General features: G+C 44.3%; 1 protein-coding gene across 3 annotated transcripts in view; it reads right to left on the bottom strand.

Annotated features, from left to right (window-relative positions):
• elmo1 (engulfment and cell motility 1 (ced-12 homolog, C. elegans)) overlaps window positions 1-24,247 on the bottom strand; it is a 103,795-nt gene that overhangs the window by 69,564 nt on the left and 9,984 nt on the right. Inside the window, exons 1-2 of one of the 3 annotated variants that reach the window (XM_041955437.1) lie at window positions 11,524-11,755; window positions 697-855 (exon numbers count right to left, since the gene is read on the bottom strand). In XM_041955437.1, coding sequence (XP_041811371.1) covers window positions 697-774 — 78 coding nt within the window. In that variant the 5' untranslated portion in view covers window positions 775-855; window positions 11,524-11,755. Of the gene's footprint in view, window positions 1-696; window positions 856-11,523; window positions 11,756-24,247 lie in introns of those variants that run through there. The other 2 variants (XM_041955435.1, XM_041955436.1) reach the window with 2 other exon arrangements.

Raw genomic sequence — 24,247 nt, 5'->3', positions numbered from 1 at the left:
AAAGAATAACTGAGAGATTCTCTTGAAAATGATGTAACACAATTAGCGGGATAATTTTTCCAAAGAAAAAAAAAAAAAAAAGAGTCACCACTCTGGTAGTTTTACTGACCTACAAAAACACACCTGCAGCTGTACACTGGTGTTACAGAGTGATGCGTCTTTACGCTCACAAACGATCTGAGTGCAGAACGATCCTTCACCAGACAACAGCTAAAAAAGTTAGCATTCCTGTACTGCACATATCTGCTGGATCTTTTCTGCCCTGATCGTGAGCTAAACAGATCGGCAGATATTAGAAAAATGAAATTCTACACGCCTAAATTCGCAACAACAGCTGAACTAACGTAGCTTGTTTCATGTCAGTCACAGATATGGTGTAAGATTTAGCCTCCGTCATCACACCCAGTGTCTTTAATGCTGTGCCAAAGCTGTGGCCTGTTAAACATCTTTAATTAGGACACTTATTTTGAGTAATTAGCGTAATTGTTAGGAACAATTCAAAGCTGTATCGTGCCCTGATCACATTCACATTTCAGTGAATACACATCAGTGGATTACTGTACAATAGCATGTTGTATAAATCTGCAAAATAAAACATTTGTTAGGTTTTGTCTGCTAAATCGTGGTCACCTTGACTTTAACATACAGTAATGGGTGCTGATACTAAGACGAGTCTCTTTGTGCTCAGACTCCTACCTGGTCTATCTCCATGAGCTTGGGGAAGGCCTTTGGCCACTCAATGGCAACCTTGACGATATCTGCCGGCGGCGGCATGGCTGAGGGGAGGTGGGTGGTTGGTGTGGGTCTCGCTGCCTCACACCTCTGTCACTACTACTGGAGGTAGCTCATCCAAACCTGCAGGACAAGGGTGACGGGAGGGAGAGGATGGAGGGGGAGAGATGCGGGAAGACAGAGGTGGGTGGGAATAAAAAGAGGAAAAAAGAGTCACGTTAATCCAGAACAAGGTCTAGTTACTTGAGTTGATGTTTTCTTGCATTAGCTTCATCTAAATTCACGGTAGACATGGATACAAGTGCAGCACTGATGACTACACATTAGCAGTAGAAGCTACTGAACAGCTCAAACCAATAATCCACTTTCCTGCAATGTAACATTTAAATAATCTGACCTACTTGCATCACTTTGCTGTTATTTGTACACACACACACACACACACACACACACAGAGTATACACACTGGCCTCTTACATTATCATACCCCAAAACCATGCGAGGTCAGGTTGCTCAGCTGCAATGCATGAGGGTCTTCAGTGCTACTTTAGCATATAAACCACACATAGAAGCCATCACTAGTCATTAGCCCACAGCTAGAACAAGCTCCCCTGCTTATATCATGGTTGACCTTAAAAACGAAGCGCTTCATGCAAATTCCTGCAGATACCGATGCTAAAAATCACATTCAAATACACAGTTCAACTTCTAACACCCACTTGTAAAAACTAGAGCAGACAAAGCATTGTTTTAATTTGTCCTATGAGATTTTTTTTCCAGTGGTAGCCTAGTTTAATTTGCAGCTGTTGACACACAGAGCATAAGGACGTGCCGGTGGGGCAGACGCGCTGAAGAGTTTCATTCAAATCGAAGCTGAACCGCTAATGAGGTCACAGCAGTGAATCCAAAAGTTCAGTTTTTAAAAAGACCCACTTTGTTTCAGTGAGACCTCGCCTCAGTTCGGTCATTTAAACGCCGCAGAAAGACACAAACCACCCAGCAGCAGCCTGCAGTGACTTCCACACTGGAGTTTGTGACTGCTGTCAAACATTCTCACAGCGATGAAAGTGCAAGAGTTCCTGCAGTTTCAGAGATAAAGCAGCTCCGTCTCACTTTTGCTGAAGTAGGGGCAGTGATGTAGCAGCACGCTGGCCACAATAGCATTAAGCATGCAGGACTTAAAGGGGTATTTCTCATATTCTGCAAGCAAAGGTCAGTTTTCTCATCATGGGGAGCACAAACACAGCCTTTAAAAACATTTGTGTTATGTAAAGTCTGAGAAAAATTGGCCAAACTGATATACCTGCCGATATTACCACAGATACATCTTATTGTGAATATGTTGGCCAGTATGTGGCAAGAAAATGCAGGAAAAAAAAATGCTACACGTGTTTGAAATGTTTTAGAAACAGTGCCTCCATTACACAGTTTGCCCACCAGAGAGCGCTGACAAGCACACTTTTTAACTGTAAACTGTCTCGCTCAGTACATATAAAGGATATAAAGGATTTTTACAAAAAATATAATTGTATGTTATTTTAACGTGAGTGTTTATTTGCAGATGTGTTATCAGATGTTTTTAAATTCTCAAATGTCAGTATTAGTATAGTCCTAAAAAATCAGGTATCAGTCTGGCTACAGGTTGGAGACAAATTGTTAAGACAAAAGCCTGTTTTACAAAGTGGACTGTGGACTTTGACAGGCAGGGAGGGTCTTTTTAACTTATTTTTGTTCTGTCTTGCAAGTCCGCCAACTTGATGGTGCAATACCAAATCTGTCTTTTAAAAGAAGCGGGGATGAAGTCAGGGGGAAGGATGCTGAGGAAAGTGAGAACTGGAGGCGAAGGCAACGGGCAGAGAGAGGACAAGGAGGGACAGAGTGAAAAAGTGAGATAAGAGCGTTTGTTTGACATCCAGTCTCCAGTGAGCCACAGAAGTGAAGTACTAACAGACAGCACAAATGAAAACTGTCATGTTCTCTGTCTTTCACTGATCAAAAATGCAATTAAAACACACAAACAGACTGTACTTGTCACCATGTGCGAGCTGGTTCATGCGCATAGCAACAAGCACACCGACACTCACTGTTCTTTCTCAAATATTGAACATGTAATCCTGGGGTGGCTCCTCCCTGGCTTCAGTCCCTGTGCAGAGGACTCTAGTGAGGCCACAAAAAAAAAAAAAAAAAAAAAGCACGATAGCTGACAGACGAACAGGCAGCCGGATTGACCTGAAACCCTGTGGCTCACTAAAATAAGCCGGTTAGAAGCCCCATGGTGGAAAAACAGCCAAATCACAGTCACTCAGAACCACACAGGGGGAAGCTGGGTAAATCCACTTATATGTGCTTGCAGGGGGTCTAATGAAACCCACCACTGCACAGTTATCAAGTAGAAAATGTACCATAGATACCTCCAAAACCAACTGAGGAAGGCATCAATAATTTACCTTTGTTGCCTGTCTGGAAAGCTTGGATCATCCTAGTTCCTGGTGGAGAAGCCTGTTTACATATTTAATCTCAATTCATAATGCATAAAGGCGGGCTTGGATTAATTCCTGGGAGAAAACTATTGAGCAGAAAAGTGTGAGTGCAGATATATGCAGCCTGTGTGCATGAACACAGGCCGAATAGTGAGTGATGAAAAGTGTATTTTTGTGTGGATGTCTGGAGCCTGTGTGCTACTGTCCGGTACTGTGTGAGCACGCATGTGTGTGTTGGATGAGCACGTATTAATTTAAAGATAGTTTATGTAATAAGACTGGCCTGGCGTTGCGTGTGAGTCACCCCATAATGATCCACATAGCCTTTATTCAAGGGCCCGTTGCCATGGCTGCCGCTGCATCAATAGCTCGAGATGTGGATGCATCTTTCTTTCCAAAGCGCGTGTCATACTCAAGTCACGTTTGTCACAACTCCCCAGAATATGACTCACTCCACCCCTCTGCTTTGAATTTCACCACTGAATTATGAACGAGTATGTTCATTGAAGATTAGAGTGCTTTTGTAACGTATGTTAAATACTTTCTGAGACACTTTGCCTTGCAGCTGTGCATCTCTCCGCTCCCCGCCCCCTCTGCCTCCGCTCCCCTGTAAAATTATGCAGAGAAAATTTCGCTTCTGGTCCCCATTCATGGACAAACAAGGTGGAGAATGAGATACAAAGGTAGCAAAGTGGAGTGACAACACTGAGACGGATATGGAAACATCTGGATAAGCATGAGCCATTGCATACAATAGGCTAATTGCTGAAACAAAGACGAGCCTTGCTGTAAATACATGCACAGAATGTGTGAATCTATGCACAGATTATCATCGAAGACACAGAGACATAAAGCTGCCACTCTAGAGACAGACTGTCAAGATATAGCCATGTTGTAGCTGCGTGGGTCTGGGGCAGGGCTTTATTGTGAGGTAGAAATGCTCTTTATATATGCAGGATGTCTAATTATTTTTCAGTGTGTCAAGTTTCAGTTTTGGCCTCTCACCGCTTTGGTCTAGACTGAAGTATCTCTGCAACTGCTGGATGGATCGCTATGAAAATGTGTACAGACATTTATGTTCCCCTCAGGATGAATTGTAATAATGTTGGCGCTCCTCTGACTTTTCATCAAGCACCACTATGAATTCCACATTTGGGGTTGTGAGTGAAATGTCTCAACAGCTATTGGATGTTCAGCGTCAGCTGCACTTTGCACTAATTGGTAAATGTTAGCATGCTAACATGCTAATCTTTGGCAGGCATGTTCACCGTGCTCGCTGTCTTAGTTTAGCGTGATGTTAGGCACGGCATCCCATCGAGCTAAATGCTAAGCAAAGCCTGACAGATGCACTTCATGGCTCACGGCTCTGGACTCTTTGTCTTGTTTCAGCTAGCCTTTTAGTTTAAGGCAACCTATTTGTAATTTGCAGTCATCTTTCCTACCGGTGATGCTAAAAAAAAATCAGACTAGACAAAAAACAAGCAGAAAGATGTCCAGACAGGTTTCAAATAAACACAAGAGAAAATAAAGGCAAACAGTAACAATAACACCCAGACTGCTGGTTGCAAACTAAATCCAGACCAATAAATCAACAGGGATGATGCAGCATATTGGTCAATATTAGATTATTATAGCAGAATCTATGAATATGTTGGTGGATGAGTGACATTAAACAGCAGCACAGAAATGACAGACACGTTTGAGGCGGTTTTGCCATTACCCAACAGACTTTTCACCTGCAAAATGTCCCGCTCAGTGTGTATGCTGGTCACAATTCTTAAAATACATTGAAGGGATTTTTATCTTTAACTTTGACTTCCTGTACTCTGTGCAATGAGTGGTTGTTGAGTGAACGTTTTGGGTCACTCCTTTTGGTTTCACCTGCAAATTAAGTGGTCGAGGTAATCTGGCTATACTAATAACAGACTTTGTTGCCGTGTTCCCACATTTCAGCAATTAGTTTGGTTATTTCCATCGGTTATGACAGCACTGCACTCACCAAAGTTCCAAAAATAAAGACCCAAGATGTAATAAAACATATTTATACTTATACTAGTTTGTCTTAGTTTGAAGTCAAAATACAAGCCTGTCCCTCTTTCCAGTAAACACCAGTGTGTGTGTGTGTGTGTGTGTGTGTGTGTGAGTATGTGCTTCGTTGTGTGTATTCCGAGCACCTTGTCATCATCTTCCGAGAACTACAGATGACTCAGAGATGGACGGCCTTGAGGCTTATTGATTGGAGACACACAGAGGCGCGCGCACAAACACACACACGCACAAACGCACACACACACCGATCTCGTTGCTGACAGCCACAGTAAATCCCTTAAAAATGGGCTCAAATGTAATTGAGAGACACAGCGGTTCAACACTGCAGCACACCATGACCAGGGCTACAAACGGTCCGGCTCGTTTGATCAACATGTTTTCCTGCAATCCGGGGGAACAACTTCTGTGAAACACCTGATTTTTCTCAGGGGTGGGTGTGTGTGTGTGTGTGTGTGTGTGTGTGTGTGTGTGTGTGTGTGTGTGTTTGTCTCCATGTTTTCTCTACAAGTCATCATGAGTGTTTACGATAGCCTGGAGGGCTGTGTATCAAATCCCCAATCTGTCGCTCCGGCATCTCGTCGCAACCTTCTCACAGTGTAAATGAGACCTTGTTATGGAGCTAGCTGCTGTCAAAGCCCATCACGGCAGAGCAGGTGATTTGCTGCAAAGCTGGTTAAGCTGAGCGTGAGTGCGTGTGTGTTTATTCCTCGCTTTGCCAGAGGGTTAAACAAACTAACGGAACATCTTTTTTATTTGGAGACGAGCGCTCTAAGTTTTTCAGGATGTGACCCCGCTGCTTCCCCTCCTCTCCTCTGTTCCCCCGTTCATTCATTCTGTTCACCGCATCCGATGTTTTCGTGCTTTCATCAATCTCCTCTCCGTTCCACGGCAAGTCTGTCTCTACTCAACATATTACTTTGCAGAATTTGACCGAAAAGAACATAAATCAAGCAATGAAAAACATTTAACAGACTCTCCTTTTTCATTCATTTGACACACATTTATAATCCTTCCACTGGTTTAATTGCACTAATGTACTGCATGCAATAACATGCTGCCAAAACCATCAAACCACAGGTCTAACTGGGCTCCACTCCAGCAAGGTATTGTAATATATGAATGTGCATGTGCACTTAATCTGTCTTCAAGCACTCGCCCACCTGCCGTAACCAGACAGGCATGTGCCTCCGGGTTACAGTGGCTAAGATTCCTCAGGATTAGCTCCAAAAGACCGGGGGGAAAAAAACTAAATCTCATGTTACCCCCACAAACTTGTGATCTGATCTGCTGCCAGAGGTCGAAATTAAACAAAACCATCAATAAAGACAGGAGAGAGGGTAAAGGGAGAGGAAACAGAGGAGGAGAGAAGGCCTGTGATTTGTTGGGCAGCAGAGGAGTGCTGGGTTTCACCTCAATAATTCATGATGTGTAATGCGAGGGGGGTCACATCGTCTGCAGTGGGAGGAGGGAGGGAAAGAGAAAGAGAGGAGATGAAAGCGATGGAAGTGAGAGATGTGAGTGAACATGAGCGGAGGCAGAGAGGCAGGAAGGCGGCGAGAGGTAATAGAGATTAAAGGAAGACAGGCAAAGACAGTAAACATGAAATAATGACATTAAAAGTCAATCAAGATAAAGAGAACAGGGTCGTATTATGTCGGAAAATACAACAGAGCGTAACAAAAAGATGGAGAGAGGAGGAAGACCTTTTGTAAGTGAAGGATTTTTTTTGCAGAATACTATGACTTCACAGTGACGTTTGACCTTTTGGATATTAAATATCATCACTTCATCCTTCTATCCTATGAGACACTTGTGTGAAATTTTGTCATAGTTAGCATATGAAAACTTGAGTTATGGCCAAAAACATGTTTTGTGAGGTCACACTGACCTTTGACCGTCGAAAACTGAGCTCCTCCTTGAGTTAGAGTGAAGGTTTGTGCCAAAGCTGAAGAAATTATCTGAAGGTGTTGCTCAGGCAGGCAAAAATGGAACTAATAGATCGTCGACTGGAAGTGGAAGTGATTTCAGTTCCAGCTCTGTTAAAGAATCCGTCATCACCACTTTCTAATCGCATGTAGCAGCTTTCAAAGAATTTTAATTAAAACATCCCTGAACAATATTGGGGGGGGGGGGGGGGGGGGGGGGGGGGGGGTGAAGACACCTATTTGCTGTATTTAAGGAATTTTAACACCTTGAAAGTTTTCACTAAAACTCCATTAGGAGTTGCTCATGGAGAGAGTGAGACCGGGGGCATGAATATCAAGGGGAACATGATATAAGTAAAGTAAACCGTTTCCTGCCAGCTCCTCCTGGGACCTTTCACAATGAAGCCCAGCGGTGTGAGAGAACATGAGGCAGCAGTTTTCAGACAATGTCAGGCTACCAAGCAGCACTTACCCTCGATGAACCTCAGACTTTAAAAGCACAGGAAAGCCTCTGTTAACACATTTACTCAATTATCAACCATCTTCTTCGTCAGGGTTTAAATTCTGGGTGATTTGAACATGACCTCAGGCTTTTGCGTTTAATTGACACTTAATTTGGAGCAGTCTGAGCAGCCTGATGCATGCTGAACAGCACACTTCAGGCCTCCCGTGCACTCCCCCTGAGTAGTTTTGACACGATACATACATGTGTCAGCCCACAGATTGTCCTATTCATGCCTCTCTCCACCTACATCAACTTTACTACAGTCTGACTCACTGGATGTAGATTATGGGTATAAGTCTGCCATTGGTTGTCTACTTCAGGCAGTCAATGGCAAGCCCGTCTGCTATTTGTGTGCTACTGTTTCAAAATCCCTGTTGCTATGGGAAACTTCATCAACAACCTCCAAGCCAGATGCTGAAAATAGCAAACCAAACCCTAACCCGGTCACTCATGGTGCGAACCTAAACAAACTAGCAGCCGTTACCTTTCAGGGAGTTTTCCCTGAGTAATCATAACTTTACTTGTTGCTCAAAAGTATGAACTCCTCTATCCTCTGGTTCTACCCTTCATAACAGCCCATTAATCTCCAGCGAGGCTTCTTCATAAAAGTTACAGACACCAGGTCAAATATCTCCCTCACTGACACCGTCCTATGTTTTGACTTTTTGAAAAAACGACCATAAATTTTGTGCAACCTCAGTCTCCTACAGCAGACCACGCATGCATCTGGCCCAAGCCTACAACTTGTTTCAAACAAGCTATAATCCAGCCACTTCTTAAGGAGCTTTGAATCACCCTAACCATTACAAACAATTTTATGCCCAATTTCAAGCTGGAATTATTATGGCTTTGAGAACATTTTAATCTGTTATTGTCATAAACAGCAACAAAATAAAATCAAATTTGGGAGGCCAAACATGCCAGCAAGAAAAATAAATCCTTTTCAGTCCCTTTTAATAACACATAGCATGAAGAAAGCAACAACATGAGGCCACCCCGTCAATCACTGTAGATATGAAACCTCTTAAAACTTCCACTTCTGGCTGCTAAAGCTCTCATGTGCTTAGAGCGTGTGTGTGTGTGTGTGCGTGTGTGTGTGTGTGTGTGCACTACCAGGTTTCACAGTACCATGTGCATTCTGAGTGTGGGAGAGTGTCCATACTCCCGCTTCAGTGTGTATTTCAACAATTGTATATGCCGACAACTGTGTCTGTGCCTGTGTGTGGGTGTGTCTGTGTTAACCTATGTGCTGGGTGGATTTCAAAAGGACCCCTTCTAGCTCTTCATTTGATGACTCTACAAAGGGTCCGCCTCGCCGCAGGGGCCTGTGGTGTGTGTGTGTGTGTGTGTGAGTGATGGCCTATAAAAAGAGCACCATCTTTTATCTGAGAGCTGAGACAAAAGGCCACCGACATGGTGCAGAGGACCGAGTTATTGTTGCTCCAAGCGTGACGCCTTCACACGCCTACACACACACACACACACACACTAGCCAAAGGACGGTAATGTTACACCCCGAAGGCGAGGTGTGAGCATGCCAGCAATACACATACACACAAGCGTGCGTGCACACGCATGTACGCTCGAGGTGTAACTCTACTCCAATCTGAAAAGTAATGTTTTGCAGTGGCACTGATAGGTGTGGTTTGGTGGGGTCAAAAGTGTGCTCTTTTGGACCTTTAACCCCACCCAATAGTGGCGTGAATACACCTGTACGTCACTGCAGCAAGCTGAGCTCAACCACTGCAGATCATTAAAGACAAGATTTTTATGGGGTGTTCAGTTTCTCTTGGAGTTCATGTTGAACTTTAAGGTGTAGAATCTCAAATTTGTTTGATCTTCAAACTCCGACTAAAATACCCCTCACTGACACCACCCATCATGTTCTACATGTGTGCATTAGAATTGTTTTTAAAGTGAACATTAGTTAAATATAACTATTAATAATACAAACGTTATTATAATAGTGGATGCAACAATGACTTTTCCCTGCAGTTGAACTTTCAGTGTTTTCAGTTTGGTTAAGTTTGTATTTGTGTAACTACCACTGGCAAAAGCCGAATGCTTCGACCATTTCTCCATTACTTTCAGGGGTTTTTGCTGTCCAGACTTTCTAAAATCAATCTGGATATGCCAAGAAAAAAAAAAAATCTAGGCCAGCAGTCCAAACAAGGCCCAACTGTTTCCTAACTAGTTTTTATGACTCTTAATCACAGGGTTATGAGTTGTGGATATTTTCTTTATCAAATCATAAATTCTGTTTTATCAAATGAGCTGAGCTACTGCACAGTCTTTCCTCTTCCCCCCTCACAAGCTCACAGACACTGGAGTGCAGGTACCCATAATTAAGAATCGCTGATGTAGAATATTAAAACAAAAATACACCACGGTCCCTAGAGTAAAGCATAACAGAAAGAGTACACTGAAACTGACAATCTTAAAAATGCTACTGTGTTATGCCCTCCCCAACACACACACACACACACACACACACACACACACACACACACACACACACACACACACACACACACACACACACATACCCAACAGCCAGCCCACAGGAAAAGCTGCTGGCTCCAAGACAAAGGGCTGACAAAACAGCTACAAATAAAGGAAGAAGACAAAAGGAAAAGGGGGAAGGCTGGGGTCAGGGTTTAGAAATATGCTTCTAGATTCAACCAAAGGAGGAAGTACCATGCTCTAGGAGACTTAACATGCATATGTACACAAACAACAAACCAAGAAAATGCCTGCACCCAGAATTTTCCTCACAAAGAACAAAGCATCAAATGAGGACGTTTTTTTTTGTCAGTTCAGTATCAGTCTGGATATTGGACTGACAAGCATCACAGCAGACTGGTGATTTCTCTGCCCGCCTCTCAGCAGGTTTGTGTCACAAACCCGCCCTGGTTCTCTCTAAACTGCTGCAACCAGGATATCCTGTCAAATGTCAGTACCAGCAGCTTGTAACAACTCTCAACAGCAGCCAGCCGACCTCCCACTGAGCCGCGAGGCCTGTAGTGGGACACAAAGTCGACTCCTGCACTTCAACTGTGCACATACTGTACACTGAAACTACTATGTGGGTCCGGATACATAAATCTGCACGCACAGGAGAACGACTGAAGCATGGAGCTACAGCGTATTGCTGAGCAAGGTACAAGTGTAGCCTAAATAGTGTGTTGCAAGCAGAGCAAGCCAGCAATTTGAGGTAAACAAGTGAGTCAGAAACAATTAGAAGTACTTGGATGGCATTCTGCAACCCAGATAATCAAAACACTGGAACATTTAGAGACGAGGAGACAAAAAAAGACGACACTTGGTAGAGGAAAAGAGAATACAAGGCGAAATTAGGCCTACAGGCACACAACTAATCCATAATGTGTATTTTGAATGAACCAAGCCATATTGCCAAGTAATTATTTTCCAATGCAGCAGATTTATCAGCTGTGTAAGTATGGTCTTTATTTGTTCTTTCCAAAATCATAAACTACTGACACCACATTTCCATCCCCCCCTCAAACCATGCAGCCACAGCTCTCAACTGTCTTAAAACATATCCGTTCTCTGACATTTCCATTCTTCTCTGGTTAGATGTGGAAAACCCACACGAGCCCCATCTCGGATCAGCCAACAAGCATGTACAGTGCGTACCAAGACATTCCCGACTTCAGACTGCAAACATCTAACCACAATGTTCGTGCCCACTGGTGACACAGTGGAGAGGAGAGGAGGCAGGAGAGCGCACTGAGCCGCACCCTGAGGCCTACTGCATCCTGTGCAACGTGAAGACGGCGTTAAAAAACACTACGAGGATGTGAGGACTCACCCGGAAAACTTGACAAGCAGCAGGGCTTGGTAGTTCTCCTCCCAGTCAACCTGCTTCTTGTGCAGACAACTGCTTCGAGTGGAGGGAGACACACAGAGAGAGGGCAGCTCTTTCCTGAGCAACTTTAGTACCTGCCTGCAAGTGAAGTGCCTCCAGCATCACAAACCAAAGACAAAGACTTCACGACGGTCTGTGCAGCACTTCGCCTCAGGCGAGAGAGCGGCCGAGAGGGTGCCGAGAGAGACAGACAGAAGGAGGAAGTAGGCGTTTGTCGAGAGAAGAGGAAACAGGTCTGACGGTGAAAAAAGCGGCAAAATTTAAAGATAAGATGGCAGCGAGCAGGAGGAGACCGCTTGAGTCTAAAGTTAAGATTCACATGTACAGAAAGATGAGCCATTCTCCCAGATCAATCCCGCAAATCAAAAACTCACTTAACTGAGCTGACTGGATTCATTTAGATAATCCTATCTCATTAATATCTCATGAGTGTGCATTGCTGTGACACTTAACTACTGGAGCCTTAAAAGCAGGTTAGCTCAGTTTAGCTTAGCATAAAGAAGAAAACAGGTGAGGAGCTGGCAGGTGGATTTTCTTTGTGCTCAACCTACGATCCATGTGATGACATAATTACATCAACGCTACTCGGCGACAACGTATCTGACAACACTTGGTCTTGTTGTGGTTTTGTCGCTCACAGTGTGAACACACAGTTAGAACAAGTGTTCGTGCGTCTACAGCCAAGGTAGATTCAGTGTTAATGCTGTTGTTCAAAGATGGCTGGAGTATAGGTGCTTACCACAAGCATACCACACGCTTTCACCACTGATGCAACAGTCAGAGCAGTTCACAGCGATTGGCAGCAGAATGAGTCAGATGCTTTCCGCCGTCACAAAAGACCACTGATCATGAGCTGCGAGGCTAAATGCCCAAATGAAACATTTATAGTTTGAGCAGCAGGCGATGACATCTTCACTTCAGACGACAAGCTCAACAGGCCATCTGTGTCACACAAAAACAGATGTTTACTCCACCCAGGCTGAGGTCAACGTTGGTTCGTATGAGTCTCATAAATGCAAACATCCAGAACTTTCAGTTTGCACACAAACTCCCACAGAGCCTTCGAGAGGCAAGCGTCCAAGTAGGAAAACATTTCAACACGGCAAACGGAAAAACAACGAGCTAATAGAAACAGATCATGTTGTTTCTGTCTCGAGCTGAGAAAATATGAAACGCAGGGCTGAGTTCAGCTGTCATGTGATCAGTCGTTTTGTTGAAGCCAAACCAAAGTTCCACGTGAGGAAGTGAAAAAGTTTAGCAGACCTTTGTCACTAATGACTCCCAGCCAGGCCGAGAATATCTGTGTGATCTACACACAGCTGTCTGTCAGGGAAACTGAAGTCTGCTGAGTCAGAGAGCTCGCCGGGTGCTCGACCCAACTACACGTCAAAAGCTTTAATAATCTCTCCGAATGATCTCGGCTCCCTCCTGAACACCCTGCGCTCTCTTTCAGCGCCGCCGACCCCTCCAGGATACTGCACCGTTCGTCGACAACCTTTCAAAATCCCTCTCGTCGACCCCGTCTACGCTCCCTCCACCGGCTGCTCTTGTCAAAATTCAAAACCTGCGTGTGCTGCTGAGGAATTTGCATCCCCCAGCTCTTTTAAAGCCATAGTCCAGGCTGCCATATTTCTGATATGCAGTCAAAAACATAATATTGTATCTACTGTGACAAACTGGCATTCAGGCTTACCACAGCTGTTCTCCATGAGTGAGGATCAGACTGCCAATAGCCAGTTTTCAAGCTCACAAGTGATGAGTGGTTGATACCAAAGATAAAGATCATGAGTGGAGTATCAAGTCTCCCCTTTTGTAACCACAGAACACTGCTACATCCACATGCCCGTTACTCGTTCTAGATTTAAAAACTCCTTTAGCAGAAATGGAGAGTTAGAATATCTTCTTCGTCGACCAAGGAGCAGCAGATTGTGCTGTGATCAGTGTTAACCTGACAAACTGTTCGGGCTGTTTGTTGTTCACGAGCTATTCAGCCTTCGTGCGCACGGCTGGCTGTGCCGCAGCAGGCAAATGTTAAACATAATCACTACTAACAACCATAAAGGCTTACATTTTTGGAAATCAGATATCATTGACAGGCAAAGCAGGAAATCTTGAGGCAATTGATTCATTTTCAAGGCATGAGAAATTCAAATATGTGCTGCCATAAAGCTGCAGTGAGCAAAACTGTACACTGCAGAGTGGAGCGTGGTATACGTATGTGTCTTAGCTTGTTAAACCCACCTACTGTCTCGCACTTTGATTGTGCATCAACTATAATATATATAGTATTAATTATTATTAATTTTCTTCTCAAAGGTTAGATATGAAGCATGGGGAAACAGATGCCCTGAATCTTTTGCTTAAAAGTTAAAATAAAAAATATATATCAATAAAAAATCATATGCCTTCTCAGTTAGGAACAAGCAAATGTGACAACGGTGTGACTCGTCGTCATACATAATTGTTTGATATTGTTGTTTGTGCTGTTCAGCAGAGACTATTACCAGTCAGCTGTGGCTCTGACCCTGGCCCACATTACTACCAGTTGCTTGTAATGTTGGTGATTCAGAAATTGGAGCTTATGGTTGCGCTCAGCTCTAAATGGCTCTGGATGAGAGTGTCTGCTGAAAACCCAAAATGTGAAATGTAAATTCGGATGCTGAATAATAATGTCAGGCAGGGTGTTGACGTCATTCGGTCGATTAGTTTCATAACCCCTTTTCCTTATTCACACATTTTTCAAAAGTGAAATGAATCTGCACATTCCCGCAGTCTGCCTGCAGAGGAGCTTGTCAGGCAAAGATAATTCCACGACACCTCGGGGGATCATCTATTATTCAAAACCGCAACCAAATTTATTCCACTTGAAGAGGAGTAACATGCTTTACTTGTAATTGTCAAACTCTAGTGGTTATGATCCATGCATTTCGACAGTGGTTTCGGCAGTGGTCTGTTTCTGCGGTTCCTGTTAACAGCAGAAAGCTGGGCCACGTTTTCAAAGGGCACATCACCTTCCAAAACAACAGCTCACGAGTAGGTGTTTGATCCCACAGTATCCTGCTTCCCAAAACAACACAAGCTCTTCAGACAGACCTGTAATGTTTACCTGACATCTACCTTAGTAGAAGAACAGTTGATGTTTAATTCAACTGCTCTGCAACATGTCAACACATAAAAGCACAGTCCTTCCTGACTGACTGCAAACATCTCGTAGCTTACGACATGTGTGCCTTCAATGTACCATTGCTATAGGAAATTTGATTCTTAATAAGAAAGGTAATCATCTCCTTTGGCCGTAAGCATAAAACACCTGCCTGTGGTTGGCTGCCAAGTTAAGATATGCTAGTTTTCTGTATGCAAAGGAATAAATAAGCTATTAGCCTGTGGAAGTCCCAGTATTTCCACAATGAAGAGGATACAGGAGAGAAGCAGACTTCCTGCTTGGATGAGCCAGAGGAGGAAGTCTGAACTGGATTACTCTTACTGGGGGATGACCTGTAATGTAATTATCATGGTCCATATGTAATAACAGCAGATAATTTCTCCATCAAATTGCAGCTTGGAGGTCAGCTCAGCGTTATCAATGTGTATCATCATGCGTATCAATGTGCATGCTAGCGCAGTCTGCAAACCATCAAAACATGCAATAATGCATGATTATATTACAGAGATGTCAATTAACACACCATAATGAGAGAGCTGCCTTAGAGTTTCAAGAAATGGTCCGTGCATATGCCATAATTCCCCTCCTTCATTTTCTGGACAAAAAAACCCACAAACAAACAGGAGTTAACGACTTCTTTCCTGTAAAATATAGTCCAAATAGCACCTTTCATATGGAGTAAACAGCCTGCAGTGAAGACCACAGAGGCAAAGTTAATAGGTACACAACCTGCAAGCTACAGCAGCTACTTAATTGGACCAAACACTCCTGGGTCTATCTCACGGCAAGAAATGTCAAGTAGAGTTACACTCTTAGCTGGGTCTCACTGCCCACGGGTTGTGCAAGTATCCTCTTATTATCGTCTGTGACGGTTTATAATAATAACAATAATAATGGAACACAGGCTAATATGCTACTGACTCCCGGCTTGTAACAGCAGTTTGGGAGGGTCCAGTGGGAAATGAACTGTGAATGAACGAAACAGCCTAAACTGGCTGTGCTGTGAACATTATGTGTAGGAAGTGTCCAGTTTGGTGCAGCGCCTTACAGAAAGGTCTTTCTGGATCAACTGAATTCTTTACTTAACATTAAATTCAAATTATTTAAGGAAACATGCTTTCTTGCTGAACGTTATATGAGAAGATTAACACCACTCTCATGTCTGTATGGCTAACGTAGCTGAGGCTAGCTAGTCAGTTAGCGAAGCTACAGCAGGGGGAAACAGCAAGTCTTGCTCTGTACAAAACAACAGCAGCTCTAAAGCTCAGTATTTGTGTTTTCTCACAAGTTGTCGCTATTACACCTCAGTTTTTGTACAGACTGAAGATTTTAATGTGTTAATCTGGGAGGCTGAGGCTAGCAGTTTCCCACTGTTTCCAGTCTTTATGCTAAGATAAACTGACCGGCTGCTGGCTCATATTTACCATGCAAGCAAAAGAGTAGTTGCTCTCTTGAACTCTCAGCAATAAAGGGAATTTATTTCCCAAAATGCCAAACTACTCTTTAATACAACATGATAATAACACAAAATAGGTGCACATAAAGAAATAGTGTTCAAAAACAAAGCAGGACAAAGTGGTCGAGGCAGATCTGAAATTCAGATGTTGGTGTTCCTGATTGTCAGCATCATGACTGATCTGCATGGATCTGGATTTTTATTTGCATTTAGCAAGTGTTTACAGCATCCAGCATCCGAGTTACAAAACACGGAGGAGCGAGCAGACAAACACGGTGACACATGACGCTCATCGCTGCTCCCTGATCAATCTCAACACATGATATTTTGGGATATTTAAGTGCTTATGAAACAATACCTGTGCCATTAAAATACCCCTGCGTGTATATTTTAATCCTCTGCACTTACAGCTTGTGTATTCAAGAGTGTTATGTAAGGTGCCTATTACACGTTGTTTTTTCCTCCATTGCCTGGCTAACTGATACACAATAGGCGATGTGGTCTGTTCAAACACAATCTCTTTTCTCTTTAGATTTAAAAATAACATGCCATCCTCCCCCCTTACATAACTCAATATCAGTCAGCATCAAGGTCGGCGGTGAGAGCTTAAAAACAGAAAAGAGGAGCACAATTAGGTGTTTACCCTGGAAGCCTTTTCACTGCCAGTTAGGAAAACTGAGAGAGAGAGAGAGAGAGAGAGAGAGAGAGAGAGAGAGAGAGAGAGAGAGAGAGAGAGAGAGAGAGAGTGATCGAGCCCACGGGCGCACTGAGTCACTGACAGTGTGACCTTCTGCTCTCAGGCTTCTCAGCCCTGTTGGAAGCAGCCTGTCCAGGTCAAACACCCACTCACCACAGTCCAAATTGACAGATATAAGAGGACTGAGTTATGGAAACGCTGCCTGATTCAGTGACGTCTTCGCAAGTCGACCCCGGCTCAGAAATTCCTGCAGCAACAGGAAACATCGCAGGGACTGCTGGATTCTAGCTGCGACGAGAGAAAGTTGGGAATAAGGATTTTCTGCATCATGAACACGCTTGACCACTCGTCCGTTCTGATCTTCAGCACAAGGCTTTTACGAACCTCAGATTCAATTCTGAGGCTGATAACGGCGGTTTCTGAAGCTTAAACTGCCTCGGCTTGAGATGCGGGTTAGGGAGATAAAAATGTCAGCTATGCTATGTGCGTCCCCAGAAGACTTCACAGTGGCTGGTCTGGCTGCGAGCCCGTGGGGTCTTTGGTGTAATCAACTTACATAGCTGGCCCATTAGGACGAGGCTGGAAAGAAAGGCCTGAATGCCTAAAGGAAGGGACTGGAGCTGCAGGTCGAGGCAAAACAAATGATATATTCAAAAGTACAAACTTGTGTATAAATATTGTACATTCATTTCTTTTCTTTAGCAAACTCAAAAATGCAGCTTCGAAATCAAAGCATGATCTCTTAATATTGCCATGCAGGAGATACAAAAGATTTTCTTTTGTCATCCAAAGCAAAGCTGAAGTCCATTCGTCAATATCAAGAAAACAAGTGGTAAAAACTGGAGCGAGATCATGAGTCAAAAGAAGCGCAACAAAAGTGTGCCTTGTTTCCAAAGACACAACAGTTTGTGATGTAGAAAAACAAAAACAGAACATCAAAGTGCAGTTCTTCAAAAGCAGCAGAGAGTGGGGGGAGAAACGGGGATCAGTTGGAGCAGAGCCCCCCCCCCCCAGACTGACCACTGCAGACAACAATGATCAGAGCCTCTGGGGCCATGCTTCAAGGAACAGGCCATCCTCAAAGTTCACTGGACCCCTGTGTGTGTGTGTGTGTGTGTGTGTGTGTGAGAGAGAGGGAGAGACAGAGAGAGAGAATGTATAGAGGGGATGGATAGGCAGCACACAAAAACCCTGGCAGGTCACATGACCAAGGCGGGGCTGAATGTTGCTTTTTGGTTGGTCAGAGAGAGAAGTCATGGAAACAGGTCTATAGTTCCATTGTCTAACTGTGAAGCCTGTGCGTGTGTGTGTGTGTGCGCTGGAAGAGGCGGGAGGCATCGTAGCACCAGGAGGGACCAGCACAGCAGTCTTCATTCACAAGCAGAAAAACGCCTCCATCATAAAGTGACCTTGACTACTCCAGCAGAACAGCGAGCCCATCCAAGCATCTCTCTCACACCCCCTCCTATTCCAAGTGGGTGCATTTCAGAGAAGGCAAACAACCACATAAACATAAACTGCCTTTTGTCTATAAAACCACTGACACAGTTCAGGTTATGAAGCCTGGCTTTCATTGAAAAAAAACAGGCATCATGTTATGATCTCCATCTTCCACATTGTGTAACTAATCAAACTGTGTTACTGCAGGCCAAATCAATAACTCTTCCCTGGCACAGCCATGATAGTTATGCTTTATCCACCACATGCCTGCTACTCATGCAAACTCTGTTATGGAAATGAAAAATTATCCGTACAAAAGCAGCAATTTGATAATCAAATTGCTTTAAGCTCAAAAAAGGTAGAAATTGTTAAGAATCTGCACTCGCTCATGATGTTTTAACTGGCCCCTACCGTTCAATTCAGCAAGGTCGAGCTCAAGTCTCTTTCGGTTCTACCATGGGTTTGGAAATAAAAAAGAAGCGCTGAAATCCCACTTCCTCAAAGTGCTAAAATTACACCCCAGACAGCGGGAGGAAAAAGCACCAGACAAAAGGTTATGATGGGAAAAGATGCTCACACAACCACGAGTGCGTACAAAAGCAAAAGACAACAGATGTAAAAGCGCCTTTTATACTCCCCTCTGCAGGGCCTCTCATTCATAAAACTCGCCGTGGTTATCACTTCCCAGCCAAGCAAATACAGCTCTTGAGGGATCCTCCGTCTCTTAACTGGATTAGCGCTGTTCATGAGGAAGATAGCGGCGCCACATCTTCTCGTGCGCTAATTGAAAAGCAAACGGTCAGGTGCTGTGGAAGTTACTCGCACGCACCCACGGACCCATAAAAAGAGCAGAGCACTCTGCCGACCGGGTGAGAGTTTGTGTGTGTAAGTCCCAGAATAGAGCGGTGGGGATTATGCAAGAACAATACTGTGGCTAAAGGCTTAGTTTCACTCATTTTACAGAGAAAAGAGAACTTTTCTGCCCGACAGCAGTGCCAATATGGCAGAATAGGGTAATTACTGTAAGTGTAATGTTCATATGTGATGCTGTACTTCATGTTTAACACGTCACTTCTGAAAATGAGTTAACACAGATGGTGTGATGGTAAGCGGGGTGAACAGTGCCGGCAGAATGAATCAGGAAAAGGAAATCAGGAAATCAGGTGGGGTCTCTGGTTGACCAGTGAATCTAGGAAAGTTTTCGACAGCTGTAGGTCATTTGAGATGATTATTTCTATTCTTGTTTGTATGCTTGTCGAGGAGGCTGCAGCATCGCTCCCCTACAGACATAAACACACGCTGCTTGGAAAATAAATTTGTCTGAGAGGGTTTTTTCCACAAAAGAAAAGTTAAATTTACCCAATTTAAAATTCTTACAAGTCCTTCTACTCTGTCTCCCTCATTAAAAAGAAAACAAAAACTATGAATATTTAAATAGTGTTCATTTCAGACGTTTAACTGCTGGAAAACATGTCTCCTGGTTCGCAGTGTACGTGTGCTGGAGGTTTAAATTTCTACATAACACTTAAAACTGAGATTTTAAGGTGAGCACAGAGAAACGTTAATGTGAAAACAGCCCTCTATGGTCAAACTCTGCACATGCATCATCCTGCACAGTGAAAGCCAAACACCCAAGTGACGTAACAAGAAGCAAAATGCATCTCTGAGTCGAGGGCGACACGGTAAATCAAATAAGCATCATATTTGGCTTTATTTTCAAAGCAAAATCCCACCTGGAAACAGCTAACACGGATGCTGTGGAAAGGATGTTTTGGCATATTTGGCAAATGTACAAAGAATGATCATATATTACAGGAACCAACTTGATTTTCAGAGTGTGGTGGATTTGAGGTACCCAGCAGCCGCCGTGGCTTGCTGAACAAAGAGTGATACACTGAGCGCTTTCTTGTTATGGAGTACTATAAAAAGCATTACACTTATGACTACAGTCTTAGTGGGTTTAAAACTAAAAGGCTAGTTCGCTGATGACTGGAAAGCTTTTTCAGACCTGCTTTGTTACATTACAGGAGCTTAACTCCCTCAGCTCGCAGTGCCGGCCGGGCTGGCATGTGCTCCATCGAGTTAAATGGGATGTGAAGGATTGGGCGTCCCGGGTCACAGAATTTCCATTGCAAATGATTGCTGAGCCACCAAGGGCCGGCTTTCATTTTGTTTGCCGTTTAGACAAACACACACAACGAGGATTGCTTTCACACGATTTCCTATCAGGGGCTGCACGTGCAGGAAGACGGTGCATGTTCATTGCATAGCGCTGCAGATTTTCCCATGAAACTCCAACGCGGGGAGAGTTCCTGATACATCTGGTGCCTCGTGAGGACAGGGTCGACACAGCATGACTGCCTGCACAGACTCTGCAGTGGTAGCACGGCTTCTGCAAGGCACACATCAGAAATTAGATCACGATTTTCCCTCATGATTTTTGGAGATGTTGCCAGGTGTGGTTGCGACAGGATCCCTTTTTCGGCTGTTTTCTCGGTAACACGACTGCATAAATATGCAGTGTTATCCTGAGCTGCTGCAGATATGGCAAAGCAGCGCTTGCAAAAGATAAATGTCATCAGCAACTTTCAATCCGAAGTTCGAGGCGACCCAGTTTTTGGTACAGGCACAACGTTTTTGTCAGAAATAGAGTTGGATGAATTTGCAAATTGTCTTTCATTCTGACTCATTATAGTTTAGGATTATTCATTTTTAGCTTTCTGAAATGTGTTTTTATCTCACAGGCACACACGACTTTCATTTTTGTTTCTGCTGACTCTGCCTGCGCAAAGCTTGTCATGAGGTTTAGCACAGTTTTGTCATTAGGGAGAAATGAGGAGTGTTTGCTTTGATGCTTGTTTTAATGCTGCACCCTGCAAACATGATAGAAAGAGACGACATAAAGGCATGAATGGAAATCCATTCAATCAATTTAATTATTAATATTACGTCTGAAGCAACAATCATATCGGTATCTGGGCCAACTTGAAATACTAACATATTGCTGAAGTGATCTGATGCAAAGAGTTTTGATACTGCAGGTGGCTCACGCTGCTTTAGAGCCACACTTTAGTACTTAATCATAAAGATTAAAACATTTGAATCAGTTCTTATTTGATGGAAACAATGAGATATTCTTGATTTTTTTAAAAACGGTTTTCAAAAGGTTGGCTTGTGTGATGTGCGTGTAGCTGAACCCTGCATAAAAAAAACAATCTGAAGATCTAGTATTGCTCTTTGCAGCCGTTGCCCCGCAGCACTTCCTGCCATCTCTCTCGTGGAATCGCCCAACACTTACAGAACGTGAGGTTTGTGTGCTATCGATGATTCTGCCCGCCACGCACTGCTGCTGCAGCGTTGCACACGTCATATACATCTCTTAATGGAAACATGGTCACCACTTAGCTAAATTCGATAGCTCAGAGGATTACCACCTCCGCTGAAGCATGTAATAACCGAAAGGTCATATCATCATCATAACTCAACAAACCATAATCCGCCACTGCCTCTTTAATGGCTTTTAAAGTGTGTCAAGGCCCGAATCACCGCCACCAGTCACATTTTTAATGAACACGCCCTCCTCTGAAGCGCCGGTCTGCCAGTCACTCTGCCCAGCTTTGAATTTCGTGTCACTCTATCCCCTGCTGGGTTGTGCTAGCCTAGATCGAGATGTGCAAAGAGCCCGAGAACATTTGGGATTGATTTGTGGCTATTTTTACTTGTCCTACTTGAACTAAATGGTTCAGATGCTCAGAAGATGAAGTCGGGCGCAGAAAAGGCTTATTGAACTCCTAAAAGAAAAAAGAAAAAAAATGGAAAGCTAAATGGTGGTCAGAGAGTGGACACTGTTGGGCTCTCAGAGGAAAAAAGCACCTTTTTATAGTCGAGAGGAATAAGCTGCGGAGTACATCCCCCATCCATTGGTCCATTATTTAAAGGCCATTGGCATTCTGAGGAGTGAAAATTAACGTGCTGGGAAAGACAAATGCCCATGTGAATACACACAAATGCCAGACAGGTTTAATAAAAGAAAGGTGGAATAACCTGTCTCTAGTGACCTTGCACCTCCATAAACTCAGCGTTTCCTCCAGAAGCCGCACAGGACCGCTGCACACGCTCCTCTCCGCCAGAGCAAAAATTACTCCTCTTATTAAACCATAACTCAGGAGAGAACGCGGGCCCTCAACAACACTCATTACCTAAGCATATAGCGAACAGGCAACGGTTCGATGTTGCTGCCGCTACAATTATGTTAGCAGCTGATGACTATCATCACGAGTGTAATAAGCGCTCTACAGGAGCACTGACATTATGGAAGATCGTTATGGGCTCTCTTGTGGAAATCTCCTGCTGCCGTTGCCAGCTCTGGTACAGAGTCACACACACACAAACACACACACACACACACACACACAGTGAGGAGAGAGGGCTAGTGTAAAGCTACACTGTGTATCTGGCCTAGGTGCAGTGAAAGGATTCAGTCACTACGCAGATCAGCCATCGACTCACTGTGACTGGCACAAGTGAGTGGGAACAAAGGAGTCACTGTGGCTGTCACACTCACTCCTCGTTACACTCACCCTTTGCTCTGCCAGCTGTCTCTCCGTCCCCTCCCACAGCCCCTCCACCACCCCGCCCCAGCTGTGGCTATACATCAAGCTACCCTTAATTCCACGTGTACACACACACATGCAAACGCACCCCACCCGCCACGCGCGTCTTGGGTGGCTTCAGGGGCCTGGCTTCACCGAAAAACACCCCTCTCCCTCCCTGCTGGGTGATCTTTGCCTATCCGCCGTACTGACTGACTGACTGCACTGTTGGAGGCACAGTGTTATTCATCGCCACCACCAACGGCTCATCAGTATCACACCGCTGCACGCAGCCACAACACATGAGCTCATGCTTGCTATGAAGAATACGCTGGCGCTGATTTTCAAAATATTTTCCGTTTAAGCCTTCTGGAGTGCTGTCTCGCAGATGCCTGTTGTTGTCCTGCCCGCTGAGACCTCTCTGCCCAGCCTCCACTTCATGCATGCCACACCCTTTCACCACAACGCCCTCCCCTCTCCTGACAGATGCCCCGTGGCCAATCTTGGGGCTCACCCATTAATTTGCTAACCCCTAAACTCTGCCCTCAGCCTCCCTCTCTCCACAGCCTTCCCATTATTTATTTATCCCCCACCTCTTTTTTTTTTAACCATATGCTACACCCATACCCTCCCCTCCCTGTGTTTACCCAGAGACAGCCTCCAGCCCGGCCTGCCTGGTCAGTCACAAGCCAGGGCTGGTGCCAGCTCGGCCTCCGCCCTTGCAGTGTGGTGACTGACCGCTGCTGAAACACTTTCATCCCTCCTGTGCGCCTAACCCGAGTCCTGCGGAGCCATTCATTGGGGCTTTGCAAGTGGCCGCCTTATTATTGTCAAGTTATAGTAAAACTGTGGGTGGGGGCTTCGCTTGTGGGACAGAGGCCGCAACATGAGTTTAAACGAGGCTGAAGTCGGGCTATTTATGGATTGGGGCACAGGATTCAAAAGACTTCATTTTTGCCTTTTATGGGTTAACTGCATGTAAGCCACATTTATGTGAAACCGAGAGCGACAGAGAAAGTGGGGGGAAGAAAGAGGGAAAGAAAAACACAAGTGGAGGGCATTCCTCAGGCCAGGCTTTCATTGCTGTGGGTACGATGTCATTTGATGATGTAATCGGGGCATAGCAGCCCCCCATACATCTATTCACTGAGTACATGGAAACAGACATCAGACACGGCATGTTTCACATGTCAGTCCCGCCTGTAATTGATAGTAAAGAACATTATCAAATAACTGCATTAGGCTGGGTTGTGCCTGCACGTCTTGACCTTCCTCTTCACACTTCCTGTCAACAGGAAATGGATCGTTTCACATGCAGA

The sequence above is a fragment of the Chelmon rostratus genome, chromosome 16 (genome assembly GCF_017976325.1).
Source record: "Chelmon rostratus isolate fCheRos1 chromosome 16, fCheRos1.pri, whole genome shotgun sequence".
Taxonomy (NCBI): Eukaryota; Metazoa; Chordata; class Actinopteri; order Chaetodontiformes; family Chaetodontidae; genus Chelmon; species Chelmon rostratus.
This window is presented reverse-complemented; position numbering and strand designations above follow the sequence as displayed.